We start from the raw sequence: 15,612 nt of genomic DNA, 5'->3' as shown, positions 1-15,612 counted from the left end.
CACTGGTTTTTTTATCTGAGGCTCCTCTCAATATTCCCAAATTCCCTCATCACTTCAGACTCATTATTAGACTTACTCAAAAAACTGCTGCTGTGAATAAAGTCACAAACAGATCCCTGAAAATAACCCACTTTCTTCTCCCACTCCTGCACTGGCCTCTAACATCACTGAATAAAAATTCTTAGCACTTATATAGGGTTCTTCCATTGTAAATCTCAAAAAGTCTTTTAAAAAGTTGGCAAGCATAATCAGATAAGGCAGTTCCATGACTTTCCTTGGGTCATACATAAAGACACAGGAGAGCTGGGTATAGACTCTAGAGTTTAGAATGGCAGTATGAATGGGGCCCTAAACAGTGAATTAGAATTAAACATTTCAACCTTAAAACTAAAACCTCTTTCTATGCTGTGATACTGCAGTTTAGCATGGGGAGGGGGGAGAAGATTTTCAAAGGCACAAGAGCAGATAGGCACCCAATTACCCTTTGTACTTTTGAAAACTTCCTCCATAAACTTTATGCATTGACCCTAGCAATAATAAAGTGTAGGCATTTATACGACAAGAGAGATCTTCTCTACGAGTTTTCTTACGGATAGTTGTATTTCAGACTACAGAACTGAAGCAAAATTGATCATTTCTAATATAAAAGAAGTATGAATGTGATATAACAGTGGTCCTCAAACTTTTAGAGCTCAGGACACATTTGTAAACCTTGGTAGCCTGTTACAACTCAGTAAACAGATATAGTGCAAAATAGTCTCACTTACTAAATATTTCATAGAATCATAGAACAGGAAGGGACCTTGAGAGATCATCTAGTCCTGTCCCCTGCACTTATGTCAGGTCTAAATATTATCTAGCCGGTCCACTGCTTGCTCAGGGAAAGCCCCTGGCATGCCAGACCAGTTTGTTTACGTACCGCGTCCGCAGGTTCGGCTGATCACGGCTCCCACTGGCCACGGTTTGCAGCTCCAGGCCAATGGGGGCTGCGAGAAGGGCGGCCAGCACATCCCTCGGCCCGCACCACTTCCCGCAGCCCCCATTGGCCTAGGGCGGCGAATCGCGGCCAGTGGGGCCGCGATCGGCCGAACCTGTGGACGCAGCAGTTAAATAAACCGGTCCAGCGCACCAGGGGCTTTCCCTGAACAAGCGGCGGACAAGCTTTGAGAACCACTGATCTAGACCATCCCTGACAGGTGTTTGTCCAACTTGCTCTGAAAAATCCCCAATGATGGAAATTCCTAAGCAATTTAAAAAACCTCCCTAAGCAATTTATTCCAGTACCTAACCACTCTGACAGTTAGGAAGCTCTTCCTACTGTTCAACCTAAACCTCCCTTGCTGCAATTTAAGCCCATTGCTTCTTGTCCTATCCTTAGAGGTTAAGAAGAAAAACTTTTCTCCCTCCTCCTTATAACAACCTTTTATGTACTTTAAAACTGTTATGTCCCCTCTCAATCTTCTCTTCTCCAGACTAAATAAACTTAATTTTTTCCATCTTCCCCACAGGTTCTGTTTTCTAGACCTTTAATCATTTTTGTTGCTTTTCTCTGGACTTTCTCCAATTTGTCCACATCTTTCCTGAAATATGGCACCCAGAACTGGACACAATACTCCAGCTGAGGCCTAATCAGCGCAGACTAGAGTGGAAGAATTACTTCTCGTGTCCTGCTTACAGTACTCCTGCTAATACATCCCAGAATGATGTTTGCTTTTTTTGCAACAGCGTTCCACTGTTGACTCATATTTAGCTTTTGATCCACTATGACCCCCATATCCCTTTCTGCAGTCATTTCCCATTTTGTATGCATGGAACTGATTGTTCCTTCCTAAGTGGAGTACTTGGCATTTGTCCTTATTGAATTTCATCCTATTTACGTCAGATCTCCAGTTTGTCCAGACCATTTTGAATTTTAATCCTATCCTCCAAAGCACTTGCAACCACTCCCAGCTTGGTATGGTTCGCAACAACTTGGTACGGTTCGCAACAACTTTATAAGTGTACTCTCTATGCCATTATCTAAATCACTGATGAAGATATTCAACAGAACTGGATCCAGAACCGATCTCTGTGGAACTTCACTCATTATGCCCTTCCAGCATGACTGTGATCCACTGATAATTACTCTCTGGGAGCGATTTTCCAACCAGTTATGCACCCAGCTTATATTAGCTCCATCTAGGTTTTATTTCCCTAGTTTGCTTATGAGCAGGTCAAGAAAGACAGTATCAAAAGCCTCACTAAAGTCAAGATATACCACATCTACCGCTTCCCTCCCATCCACAAGGCTTGTTACTCTGTCAAAGAAAGCTATCAAATTGGTTTGACACAATTTATTTTTTGACAAATCCATGCTGACTGTTATTTATCACCTTATTATCTTCTAAGTGTTTGCAAATTGATTGCTTAATTATTTGTTCCATTATCTTTACAGGTACAGAAGTTAAGCTGACTGTTCTGTAATTCCCCAGGTTGTCCTCATTTCTCTTTTTATAGACGGGCATGATATTTGCCCTTTTCAAGTCTTCTGGGATGTTTCCCACCTTCCATGACTTTTCAAAGGTAATTGCTAATGGCTCAGATATCTCCTCAATCAGCTCCTTGAGTATTCTAGGATGCATTTCAGCAGGCCATGGTGATTTAAAGACATCTAACTTGTTTAAGTATTTTTTGATTTGTTCTTTCCCTATTTTAGACTCTGACCCTACCTCATTTTCACTGACATTCACTCCGGTAGACATCCAATCGCGATCAACCTTCTTGGTAAAAACCGAAACAAAGCAGTCATTAAGCACCTCTGCCATTTCCACATTTTTTGTTATTGTCTTTCACCTCTCATTGAGTAACGGGCCTATTCTGTCCTTGGTTATCTTCTTGCTTCTAATGTATTTGTAGAATGTTTTATTGCAGGGGTTGGCAACCTTTCAGAAGTGGTATGCCGAGTATTCATTTATTCACTTTAATTTAAGGTTTTGCGTGTCAGTAATATATTTTAACGTTTTTTAGAAGGTCTTGCTCTATAAGTCTATATATTATATAACTACACTATTGTCATATGTAAAGTAAACAAGGTTTTCAAAATGTTTAAGAAGCTTCATTTAAAATTAAATTAAAACGCTGATCTTACGCTGCCAGCCCGGTGTTCCATTCACCTAGGCCAGCAGCAGGCTGAGTGGGGGCCTGCGGCTGGGACCCCGGCTGGCAAGGGGCCGGCAGCAGGCTGAGCGGGGGCCTGCGGCCAGGATCCCGGCTGGCAAGGGGCCGGCAGCCAGAGCCCCAGACTGGCAGTGGGCTGAGCGACTCAGCCCACTGTCACTCAGCCCACTGCCAGTCTGGGGTTCCATCCGCTGGCTCCTGCCAGCCAGGGTCCCGGCTGCAGGCCCCTCTCAGCCCGCTGCCGGTCTGGGATCCCAGCCCTGCCCATGAAGAATGGGTACCTACCTTCTCCCTGTTCTAGCCCATTCTCTTCCTCTCTCTTTGCACTGAGCTGAGGGGGGAGTGCACTGAGCACAGGGCTGGGGGTGAAGGAGCAGGCTGGGGGTTAGGGTGCAGGGTCCAGCCAGGAGCTAGAATGAGGGAGGGGGCTCAGGGTTGGGGCAAGAGGTTTGGATGTGGAGTGCTTACGTGGGCAGCTCCCATTTGGTGCAAGGGGTGCAGGTAGGAATGTGGGGGGTGCAAGAGTCAGGGCATAGGGTGTGGGGGGGGTGCTGGAGTCAGGGCTGGGGTCATGGGGAGTTGCAGGGGTCAGGGCAGGGATGTGGGGGGGCGTGTAGGGGTCTGGGAAGAAGGCTGGGGGTGTGGGCTGGGGTCGTGGGGGTGCTCCCAGCCCCCTGCCCAGAGCGGCTCAGGGCATATCCCTTGCAGCCCCCGCCATGATTCCACCCCCTTCCCCAAGGCCACCTCTTCTCCATCTCCTCCCCGGAGCAGCGAGCATGCTGCAGCTCCACTTCTTCCCTTCCCACGCAAGGGCCATCAGCTGATCGGCGGCAGAGAGGGAGAGGAGGAGGAGCAGGAACCCAGCACACTGGGGGAAGAGGGAGGGGAGGGGGAGGTCGCCTGCCCTGCAGCAGCAGCCGGCAGGACCAAGCTTCTTCACCTTCCCCCCACGGGAAGGCAGGATTTTTAATGGCACACTACTGCCTGCCGGGGTCCTGGCCCAGCCCCGGCAGCGGGCTAAGCAGGGCCAGCGGCTGGGAACCGGCCGGCAGCAGCGTGCCATTAAAAATCGGCACGCGTGCCATAGGTTGCCAACCTGTTTTATTGTTTCCTTTTATGTCCTAGCTAGTTTGACCTTGTTTTGTGCCTTGGCTTTTCTAATTTTGTCCCTACATACTTGTCTTATTTGTTTATATTAATCCTTTGTAATTTGACCCAAGTTTCCACTTTTTGTAGGACTCTTTTTTGAGTTTTACATCATTGAAGATCTCCTGGTTAAGCCAGGGTGGTCTTTTGCCATACTTCCTAACTTTCCTACGCAGTGGAATAGTTTGCTCTTGTGCCCTTAATAATGTCTCTTTGAAAAACTGCCAACTGTCTTTCTTACCCACAACGTACACATTAACAGAACAAGTACATCGTACGTAACACAGCGGCATTTCCAGCCCCACAGGTCTGGCTGGGCTTGGCTCCCCGCTCCAGGCATCATGACCTCGGGAGTCACAGCGTTGCTCAGGTTCGGTCCAGCCATGCCACATTTGTGCCAGGTTGCAACATTACTCACACATGAGGTTGCAGAGCCAATCACTCAAATTTGGCCTGGCTGGCTACCCATCATTACAACAGCGGGGTGGCTGGGCCAAACTGAACACTGTTGCAATCCCATGCACCACGTAGGAACATCTGGAGTGGGGAACAGAGTGTAATCAATCCCACAAGATCAGAGCCTCAGGAGACACTGCTGTGGGGAGGGCTCTACAACCCCTCCCCTGAGCCCTCCCATCCATACCTGATTCCGCTCCCCTCCCTCTCCCAACCTATGCCCCCATGCAACTCTCTGATACATTCTGGTGACTCAGTTTTGGGTCATGATCTTGCTACAACACAGAAGCTTTATCTACAGTTTTATCAAGCCATTAACATGTAATAAACTGAAAATCTAATTGTTAAAATTAACATTTTCTTTACTCTTTAAAGGAATTAACTCCAAGAACAGTGTGTTTCACCAAGGAAATAGTATGTAATATGTAATAAATGTTGAACCAATACTACACAAGTAAATTCTTGATTAAAACATTGGTAGAAAGAAGAAAAGCCTTCTATACTTAATTATTAGTTTCAGCTTTCTTATTTGATCTGCAAGCACTTTGTTAAATGGACTGAAAGGTTGTCCAGATTTTCTGTAGCCTCCAGAAGTACTTGCATCCTTCACTGAAATTATATTTTGTAACATGTTGCAGCACTATTTCAATGAAACATATACATCTTCCAATCATCATCTATGGACACCACTGGTCAATAAGACTACTCATATGTAGTCATTTGCAGGATTGGGGTATACGCTCTTATTAGCTTAGCTTAGTTTCAGGTATGATTCCCTTTTGTACTTTTCATACAAGTGACCTTCTTTAACTGTTTAGCATACACACATAGTATACACTCCCAGAAGTTGCTACAAATGCATGCCAGGCTATAGGAAAATAACAAATTGGATTATTTGAGAAGCAGTATGGGAACATGTAATTATCCATATACATAACAAATGCATAAACAGGTACATTTTTCCATGACCTTAAAGCTACATATGTGAAGCACTTTGTAACACTCTGTACTGCTGCTCTGTGCATCTCAAACAAAAGAGGATACAAACCCTCCTACGAAAATTACGGGTCTTAAGTATTATAATACATACCACAGAGGAAAGTACCTACAAACCAAATTTAAGTCAGGGAACATATTGAACCATTATGATATATCAGTGTAAGTACAGCAAAAGTAGTGCAAATATAAAAAAAATTACCAATACTACACACATACCTATTATTGTAGAATGTTTTTAAATGTCATAGGATAGTATATACTCCTGTCATTAAAGATTATAGTGCACACAAATGGGGAGAATTAAGGCAAACCATGCAAGATTGCAATTTCATGATTTTGAGTACCTTACTGGTCAATTTCAACAATCTGTTCACATATGATTTGGGTGGAAGGAGGTTGTTTTTATTTTCTTTTAATTGAAATAGCTATACTCCAGCATTATTTTATGGTTCTAGCCATGATGTGTGTGCAACAACTATCATCAAAACAGTTACAAAAGTGATTTTAAGATATACCATAATGTGTAAATAGTACATGGCCACCTGATAGATTCTTACATTACATGTTTTTCAAGTACTATATTTTAGTGATATATCCTGAACGACAGCTATATTATAAAATATCAAAATTGGAGCTTCCAGTATTGAAAAAGTATTTCAGTTCTCATAAAAGTATTTTACTACAGTAGACTATTTACTACTACATCGGAAGAATATATTTGTTAAATATATGTATTTTAAGTGACTAAGTAATATTTTAGGATTACATTTTAAAGAATGGAATTTCAGCATTGATTCCTGTACGTTATAACAGGAGTCAGACCTACAATTACTTTATAAATACAGATTTAGTGATGGACATTTTAATCAGCACTAAAGCACAGTTGTTCCTGTGAGAAAAAAATTAGAACTTGCCAACAGTTAACGTACAGTGAGTGGTGTCTCATGTTCCCAGTTTATCCCTATACTTACAAATAGATGACCTTTGTTTTAACTATTGGCAAACAGTGCTTTCTATTAAAGGGGATCCTGGTAGCAAGCCCTACATTTAGGTTGCCTAACACTTTTCATTAAAAAAAAATATTTGCAACTTTTTTTTTTTTTAGGTCCAACACATCCACTATCATAGAGCGCCACTGAAATCTGGCAGTGAGGAAGCCCTGGGGTTAGAGAGGTGCATTTCCTTTGTCGCATGAAATTCTGTTAAAGTTTTGCTGATAAACAACTGTTGAAAATTACCTTATCCCTCCACTTAGTTGCATTCCTCAGGAAAATTCTGGGAGTATGCCAAAATATTAAACTGAAAACAAACATTCTAAGGCTGGGCCCACACAAAAGCAGTAGCAGCTGCTACACTAGGAACCATCCTGAAGCTGTCTGAGCAACTGCAATAGACATCTGTGGGAGAGAGCCAGGTCATGCTTCCATCAGCAGCAACGATCCAGACTCAGCACATAACCTCAGAGGCCCAATCCCACTCCACGAGCATCACATGGCCCAATCCCCAGCTTGACAGGAGGGCGGGGAGGGTGAAAGAGTCAAGGTGTGCCAGGCTCTGCGACAACCTTCTGGATCCAGCACCTGTCTTCAGTGGTTCAATCACCACCCTAGGATAACAGTCTTCTCCTACTGCCAACTAATACAGTTAGTTCTGTAGCTCATGTGGCAACAGGATTATGTGCTGCAACACTAAAGGAACAGGGTACAAACTCTGCTGACAGAAGTATGATGAAGGTGGTGTCACAGCTACATAGTATTAAATATTTTTACTTTTTTCCTTTAAAAAACCCTACAAAATTACATAGGTTAAAAAAAAACTATTTCCTTTAAACAAAGCAACAAAATGACATACAAAAAGACTTTAACATAAAGTTATGTAGGTTACAAATGATCTAAAGACACACTGACGTCCATACTTGAAAGCACATCAGTGTGATCCCAGCAACTAGGAAGCAACAGTCCACAATAAAGCAAGGTGGTGAGAGATTTGTCAATAACTGCTTTAAAGTGAGGCACATTTAGACCTTGTCTACGCTGCCACTTTACAGCGCTGCAACTTTCTCGCTCAGGGGTGTAAAAAAACACGCCCCCGCGCATTTCAAGTTTCAGCACTGTAACATGGCAGTGTAGACAGTGCTACAGTGCTGGTAGCCGCTCTCTCAGCGCTGGTAGCTATATCCCTCGTAGAGGTGGGGGTTTTTTATAGCACTGGGAGAGCTCTCTACACAGCAGCAACTACACAGCCACGTTAAGGCCTGCACCCCAAACCCCGCATCCTCAGCCCACCCCAGAACCCGCATGCCCCACCGGAGTCCTCAACCCCCCCCAAACCCCAACCCTCTGCCCCAGACCTGACCCCCTTCCCACACTCCAAACCGCTCAGCCCCACCCCCACCACATGAATTTTGTTATGTGCACCAATATGGAGGTAATGTGTCAAACACATACATTTTGTTATGGGCACATAAAATTCATTCTGCCTATATATGGGAAAAATTAGAGGAAACACTGGTCTGACCTCACATATATCTGTTCACCTATAGTTTTTGCTGAATCTCATACATCAATGTGAGATGCTATCATCATTTTTTAGCTTAAAAAGCCAAGCACTCAAAAATTAAGCAATGTCAGATTTAAAGCTTCCCATGCTACTTTTTATCGGCCACTTTGTGTGTATGCATTAGGATGGGGGGGGAGGGAAAACCTGTTGTGTAATTTAGGATCATCACATACACATCTTCCGCAAGACCCTAGCTTCATTCAGAGCACAGATTGGGCACACAAGAAGGCCGAATTAAAAATCAATGGCACACCCACTCCCACACTTTTACCAAATGAGAAACAGAAAAGGGGACACCCTTGGAAACAGAGAGAAAAGAATAATCGTTTGGGGTTCAGTTCATTTTTTGTGGGCACCATAAAATAAGTAAATCATGAAGAAGTTAAGGCATTCTCAAATCCAAGATTCCAAATGACAAATTTTTTCTGTTGTATTAAATTTTAAGATTCTTTCATATATACCACACACACAAATACTGTGCAGAATTTTTCAGATTTTATCTACCATCGCTGCCAATACTAATTATGACACAGCCCTATACTACCTGAAGTTCCTATTGGACCCCCAAAGGGAAAAATTTCCAGACTGACCACAGCAGCATAAGGAAATACAACTACACTAACATGAATGGGGGCTGAATCTCTAAATTTTCCAGATGAGGTGAAGAAATACATCTGCTGTAATTACTGATCACTATTACCAAAGTTACACTTGACAGCAAATAAATATAATGTTCACAGAATTTAATAAAATAATTTTGTAATACCAAAACAAATATACAAGACAAATCTCTAACATTTCCAGTTGAATGTACCGTAGATATTTCTTTTCTATCTTAAGTTTTATTTACCAGGAATCAGATAATATATCTGCAATATCCCTTTGTGCTTATAAAAGTATTTAAGTTCTTGCAGCAGGTGGTGTATAAGATGGAGTCAAGTGGATATGTCAAACTACACTCTTTAATGGACACATTTATCTAGAAAAAAGGTTAAGATATCCCTACATTAAAAAAAACCCAAGTGCAGTTCTACTCTGCAAAATAACTGTGTAATGTCACCACCACCTTACTCAACGGATCAGCTCCATAAATGTATTTAGAGTTATATCTGCTTACTTCAGCGCCAACAATTAGTTTTTAATACTCTCAATTCTTGTTACTGTAGCAGAACCAGTAAGGATTTGGGAAAGCAAGCTGGAGCGCAGGGTGCCTCATAAATCAACAGATATGTTAATTAAATTGCAGTTGCAAAAGACAATGGTGTTTCATATATGTAAAGAAGAGCACAACTGGTGTACATGGGGACAGAATTTGACAGAGTCTTTTAACCTTGTCTCTGAAGTAGGAAAGGTTCCCACTTCTCACTAGAGGTGCCAGCAACCGCTGCAATTTAGCTGGTGCTGATCATGTTTTAAACTACTAACGTAGACCAGAACACACCAAGTTAAGTACCAGTTCTGAAGACTTGTTTAAAATCTGCTTGAAGCTTACTGCTGCTACTATCAGAGGGTGGAGGAGTCAAGGAAAAATATCACACCCCACAAAGCAACAACAGTAGAACATCTTGAGTACAGATGCAGAAAAAACAAATTAAGTAGTTGGGTGTTTATTTAATGATATTTCTGTTGTTCATTCTCTTCTTGCCAGTCCTTCTCCCCTTTCTCCTCCTCCCCACCACGTGCATTCACTTCTTTCCTATATGATGGCCCCCCAATAAGACTAGGCCACAACATGCCGCTAGTGACTGAGCAGTGCCTGGCAGTCAGCCCACTACCCACCACTGGCTCACCTCCTGCAACATCATGAGGGCACAAATCAAATACTTAAGCACATCAGCCACTCCCCAATGCTGTAGCTTGCCAAGGCCCAGGGCACACACTGCAAACTGTGTGAATCATTTCAGTTATTTAATATAAGCTAGCCACTAACATGTTTGGAAAATTTTTCTATTTACAGTACAAATATCAACAAGCCATCTTATTAACACTACATTCATTTGACTGTCAAAACAGAAAAGTGGCAGCAGCCTAAAAATGTCAATGTGTGTGTTAAGACTAATATTTTAAATTCACAGATTCCAAGCCAAAGAGGAACCATTGTGGTCATCTAGTCTGATCACCTGTGTAACAGAGGCCACAGAAATTCCCCCAAAATAATTCCTAGAGCATAGCTTTTAGAAAAAAATCCAATTTTGACTTTAAAAATGGCCAGTAATAGAGAATCGACCACAACATTTTGTAAATTATTCCAATAGTTAATTACTTTCACTCTTAAAAATTTACATCCCATTTCTAGTCTGAATTTGTCTAGCTTCAATGTCCAGCCATTGGATCATGTTATATCTTCCTCTGCTGGACTGTAGAGCCCATTATTAAATATTTGCTCCCCATGTAGGTTCTTACAGACTGTAATCAAGTCATCCCTTAACTTTCTCTTTGTTGAATTAAATAGACAGTGCTCGAATCTATCACTACAGGGCATGTTTTTTAATCCTCTAATTATTATCATGGCTCTTTTCTTAACTAACTTCAATTTTTTAATATCCTTCTTGACTTGTGGACCCCAGAACTGGACATTCCAATATTCAAGCAGCAGTTGCACTAGTGCCAAATACAGAAGCAAATAACCTCTCTACTCTGATAAAACTATATCTATATACCGCATAATAAGACACCAGAAAACAAAAAACTTAAGTATGAAAGTATAAACTACTTGCCTGAAAAGTTGGTTAGTTTCAGCTTATAATTGCTGATACAGTTCCTTCAATACAGTTATTAAAATTAAGTTACCTTTAGTGCCTAACCTCTAGTGGCCAAGAGTCATGACCCTGTGTATTGAAGTCTGCACACTAGAATAGCGTTAAAAGAATATAATTTCTGAAATTAGCACCTTTACTCCTTAGCCAAGCATCTGCAGAGAAGCAGACCAAGCAAGACACCTCAGCTTCTCAGTTTGATCAATGATTCCATAAAAGAATAGCAGGTTATTTCAAAGGCAATACAAGTTTGTAGGAGCAGAAAGTTCACAGATCAGCAGATTTACAGTCTTCCCATAGATTATTTTCTCCAGAAACTGAACTTTGAATTAAAATTTCAAGAACCAGTATAGGTGTTACAGTATATAAGCTCCAGCAATTAAAATGTGACCTTTGTTGTGATCCTTTTGAAGTGGCAGCAATAAATTTAGGTACTCTAAGACCCCAATCCAACAAAACACAGGAAGGAAGGAAGTACATGCTATATTTTAAGCATGTGGGATTTTAAGCAAGTATTCCACTCAAATCAATGAGCCTACTCACATGCTTGACATTTATGCATGTACTATAGTAATTTTCCAAACTAGACCTAAATTACTAATTTTTACAATGAGCAGATATTTCAAGGTGTGCTCATTTTTACAAAAGTGTTGTAAAATAGTCAAGAAAAAAAGTCTAAACTAGTAAATAAATAATACTAACCCATACCCTGGTGAGTATGTGTATGATTTGTATTGGAAAATGTGCTTAGTCTGGTAAGTGTTGCTTTTTGAGAGAAGTAATATGTCTAATGGTTAGCACAAACTGGAGAGAGTCACGATTCCTGGGTTCTAGTCCTAAAACTGTCCTCCCTATAGCTTTGTCTACACTAGGCCCCTTTTTTAAATAAAAAGAGTTTCCTACCCATGCAGCACAACCAGTAGTAGTATTAGTGGTCCATTAAGGCATGTGCCTACAGTGTTTTAACTACATCTCAACTAAATCTATTTGCAGCATGTCTGACATTTCAGTAAAAACTACCATGGGCTGTTAAGAACCCTGTCTAAATCAGCATTCCCACTGTTGTTACCATGGAGCTGCACCCAAACATCACGGGTTTCAGAGTAGCAGCCGTGTTAGTCTGTATTCGCAAAAAGAAAAGCAGTATTTGTGGCACCTTAGAGACTAACGAATTTATTTGAGCATAAGCTTTCGTGAGCTACAGCTCACTTCATCGGATACATTTGGTGGAAAAAAAACCACCAAATGCATCCGATGAAGTGAGCTGCAGCTCACGAAAGCTTATGCTCTAATAAATTCGTTAGTCTCTAAGGTGCCACAAGTACTCCTTTTCTTTTTCCAAACATCACCGTTAGCCATGAGAGGAACCTGTTCAGAGAAAGACTGGAGTAGACTACACAAGGCCTACGAATTTAGATAAGACAACTTCCTGGTGCATTCAGCTTTGCCCTGTGACCATTTCTGTAACATTAGCTCAATAATACCAACTCTGAGGGAGGCTGGGAAACTTACTTCATTAAGTGTTGTTAACCTTACTTTCTGTTTCATTTACGGGAGGTGATGAAGGGAACCCACTGCCCAGGTGCACAAAATAACTAAAAAAGCCACACCACGCCTCTGCAAGTAGAAACAACTACAGCCCACCTACCCATGTAACAAGCAGGAAACCTGCAGGACAAGATCAACCCTTCACTGCATAAACAGGGGAACCTGAGAAACAGAATACCAGGGCTGGTCCCTGGATCTTCTGCTCAGGGACTGTGCCTAACGCATCCCCTCGGAGTCACCCAGAAAGGTCACATCAATAGCTGCCATTCAAATGCGAAAGCGACCCATCTTCCCCCACCCCAAGCACTTCCTGCCCCTCTCACAAGGCGGGGGGGGAGGCACCTACTGTCAGGGTGGAAAGGGGCAGGAACCAGAGAGGCCTAGAGCAGCCGCCGCCGCCCAGCCCAGCCCAGCCCAGCCCCGACCCTCCAGGCAGGCCCCGGGTCCCCCCATCGGCCCCACGGAGCCGCACAGCGGAGCGGCCCCACTTACCAGCCGGACTCCGAGAGCGCGGAGCTCGCCCCGCCAGCCATGGTGGCCCTCGGCGGCGGCGGCTGCAGCTTCCCGCAAACTTGCCGCGGCGCTGGGCGGCCGGCTGGGCCCGTACCGGGGGCGGGCAGCGGCAGCCGCTGCGGGGGAGGAGCCGCGTGGCCCGGCCCGCCCCTCCCGGCTGAGGGCCGCGCCCCCGCCGGCTCTGGGCCCAGCTCGCCGGCTAGAGGCGGCGGCGGCCCCGGCGCAGAGCCCGCCGCTCGCAAGCGAGCAAAGCCGCCGGGCCGGGGGAGGCTCCAGCCGCCCCGCTCCTGAGGAGGCGCGGACCCGGCGCCCCCGGCCAGGCCGCCGTCACGGGGACGGGCCGACGAGGCGGCGCTAGCGGGGGGCTCCGTGGGGTGATTTGAGCGTCCGGCTCCCGCCGGTGATGGCGGATGTTGGCAGCGGAGCCCACGGGCGGCGTGGCTCGGCCACGAGAAGTGTGTGTGTGTGTGTGTGGGGGGCTCGGAGGTTATTGTCTCTCACACACACACCCCGCCCCACACACACACACACACACACCCGGGCAGGGCGGGAATGAAGTGAACGCCCTGGATGGCAGAAGACAGTTTGTAGGCGAGCTCGCCTGCTCCGGCGGCCCTGCTCTGAGCTCGTGCCCGGGGGGCAGCTGTGCCAGAGTCAGGAGCATGGGGGGGCCCCGACCTCTGTGCGTAAATAAAACAATGGGGGAGGTAGCGTGGGCCCCCCAGGCCGCACCGGGCCAGGGCCTGCCCAGGGCTGTAACGCCAGCTCCCAGCACTTAGATAATGGTGCAAACTGCTGCCTGGGGGAGGCTGCCCGGAGAGGGCGGCCTTTCAGCAACGCAGGGCTAAGGTGAGCATCGTTCCCAAAGGGAAAACAGGACCGTGGCTGAGGCTAGCCTGAGCTCCAGCCCAGCCTCCCGCGCAGGGCTGGCCTGATGAGCCCCAAGCCCTCCGCCGCATCCCTGAGCCCAATCTTTTTCATCTCTCCTCCGGAAGCTGCACTCTACCCTTCATCGTTTTGGTTGCCCTTCTCTACCAGTTCCAGTTCTACTCTATCTTTTTGTGAAAGGAGTAACCAGAATTGCTGCAGTATTCAAGGTGTGGGTGTATCCTGGATTGCTGGAGTGCCAGTTTTCTGAAAACGCAGCCTCTAGGCTGAGCGTCCAAGCTGCTGATACTCTGTAGCTAATGTGCTCAGTCAAAAGATTTTTAACCCAAAGAGCAAAGAAGAAAGCGAAGCGGCCTCTATATCCACTTCTGTACAACCCAGCCTCTCTTTCTGACATCTCATGGATGTCCAGTGGGCATCTTAAGCTCAACCTGGCCAAAACCTAACTTTTGATCTGTTATGCACACGTGACTGAAAAGCTTATCTCACCAATTTCTCAGTCACTATTCAGAACAATGCTACTGAGGTTGTCTTTGTGGCTTGTCATTTCTCTCATAAAACTACTTTCTTTGCATACTTCCACCGTCTTCCTTCCCTCCACTGTATCAAACACTAGCACCTTGTGTTTTTTTTAAGTGCCCATCACCATTTAGTCCTACTTTGTCTATCAGATCTACCAGTTTATCAAACTGTTGACCCTGTCTTTGCTCTACCAATGAAAGCAGGCTCCATACCTTCTTCCATGCTCCCCTACCCTCATGCCTACAAGTCTGCACATGATGAGCTCTGACCTCTGCTTTTCTGATCACTGCCATTCAATTTCTTGCCTCATCTTGTCTGTTTTGGGCACTACTGTTCTACAAGTAATTAAATAACAATATGGAACCACTGAACAACAACAACTAACACAGAACAAGGAACCAATGCCAGTACTGCTCTGGTAGATCTGGGCCATTCCTCACATTACTCATACTTTCTCATATTAGCTTCAGGAAATGTAGAAAAAAAGCATTATGCACTGGGACAGGGAGAAGGCAGACATTCTCTATGAATTGTACAGGTACTGAAGCCATTGTCCTCTTGTTGCAAGTACATGAAAAATAATAATAGTCATCAATACCACCGACAGAGAACTATAGGTAGTATTGATGATTACCCCCTAGAAAGCTCTTCTACATGACATTCTACATGACACTGAATCACCAAACAACTTTGTACTCAAGTTGTCTAGACGGATTGTGCCAGCCCATATCCTGGCAAACTTTAAGCAAAGTGTGAGTTTAATTAGTGGTGGGGGCAATGAGAGTTTTATCTGATGCACAGAGATATGCTAACCATAGCACTACACTCAAAAAATTCTTATATTAGCACTGAGATATGGCCTAAAATCTCAGAGATCAATTTGCTGAGAAATTAAACATATTGCTCTGCCACACCCTCCGTTCAAGCAGTCTTACATGCCTATGCATAGCAGCTGCTGACAGGCATCTGTACCAGAGGTGTGGAACTATTTTTCACCGAATGCATCCAATGAAGTGAGCTGTAGCTCACGAAAGCTTATGCTCAAATAAATTTGTTAGTCTCTAAGGTG

General features: G+C 44.2%; 1 protein-coding gene across 5 annotated transcripts in view; it reads right to left on the bottom strand.

Annotated features, from left to right (window-relative positions):
- Window positions 1-13,262, bottom strand: part of TDRD3 (tudor domain containing 3) — a 268,552-nt gene extending 255,290 nt beyond the window's left edge. Inside the window, exon 1 of one of the 5 annotated variants that reach the window (XM_038395206.2) lies at window positions 13,113-13,262. In XM_038395206.2, coding sequence (XP_038251134.1) covers window positions 13,113-13,153 — 41 coding nt within the window. In that variant the 5' untranslated portion in view covers window positions 13,154-13,262. The remainder of the gene's footprint in view (window positions 1-13,112) is intronic. The other 4 variants (XM_038395217.2, XM_043504575.1, XM_043504574.1 and 1 more) reach the window with 4 other exon arrangements.
- Between the last annotated feature and the right edge of the window lie 2,350 nt (window positions 13,263-15,612).

This window comes from Dermochelys coriacea, chromosome 1 (genome assembly GCF_009764565.3).
Source record: "Dermochelys coriacea isolate rDerCor1 chromosome 1, rDerCor1.pri.v4, whole genome shotgun sequence".
Taxonomy (NCBI): Eukaryota; Metazoa; Chordata; order Testudines; family Dermochelyidae; genus Dermochelys; species Dermochelys coriacea.
The sequence above is the reverse complement of the archived record's forward strand: the minus strand, read 5'-3'. Positions and strand labels throughout refer to the sequence as shown.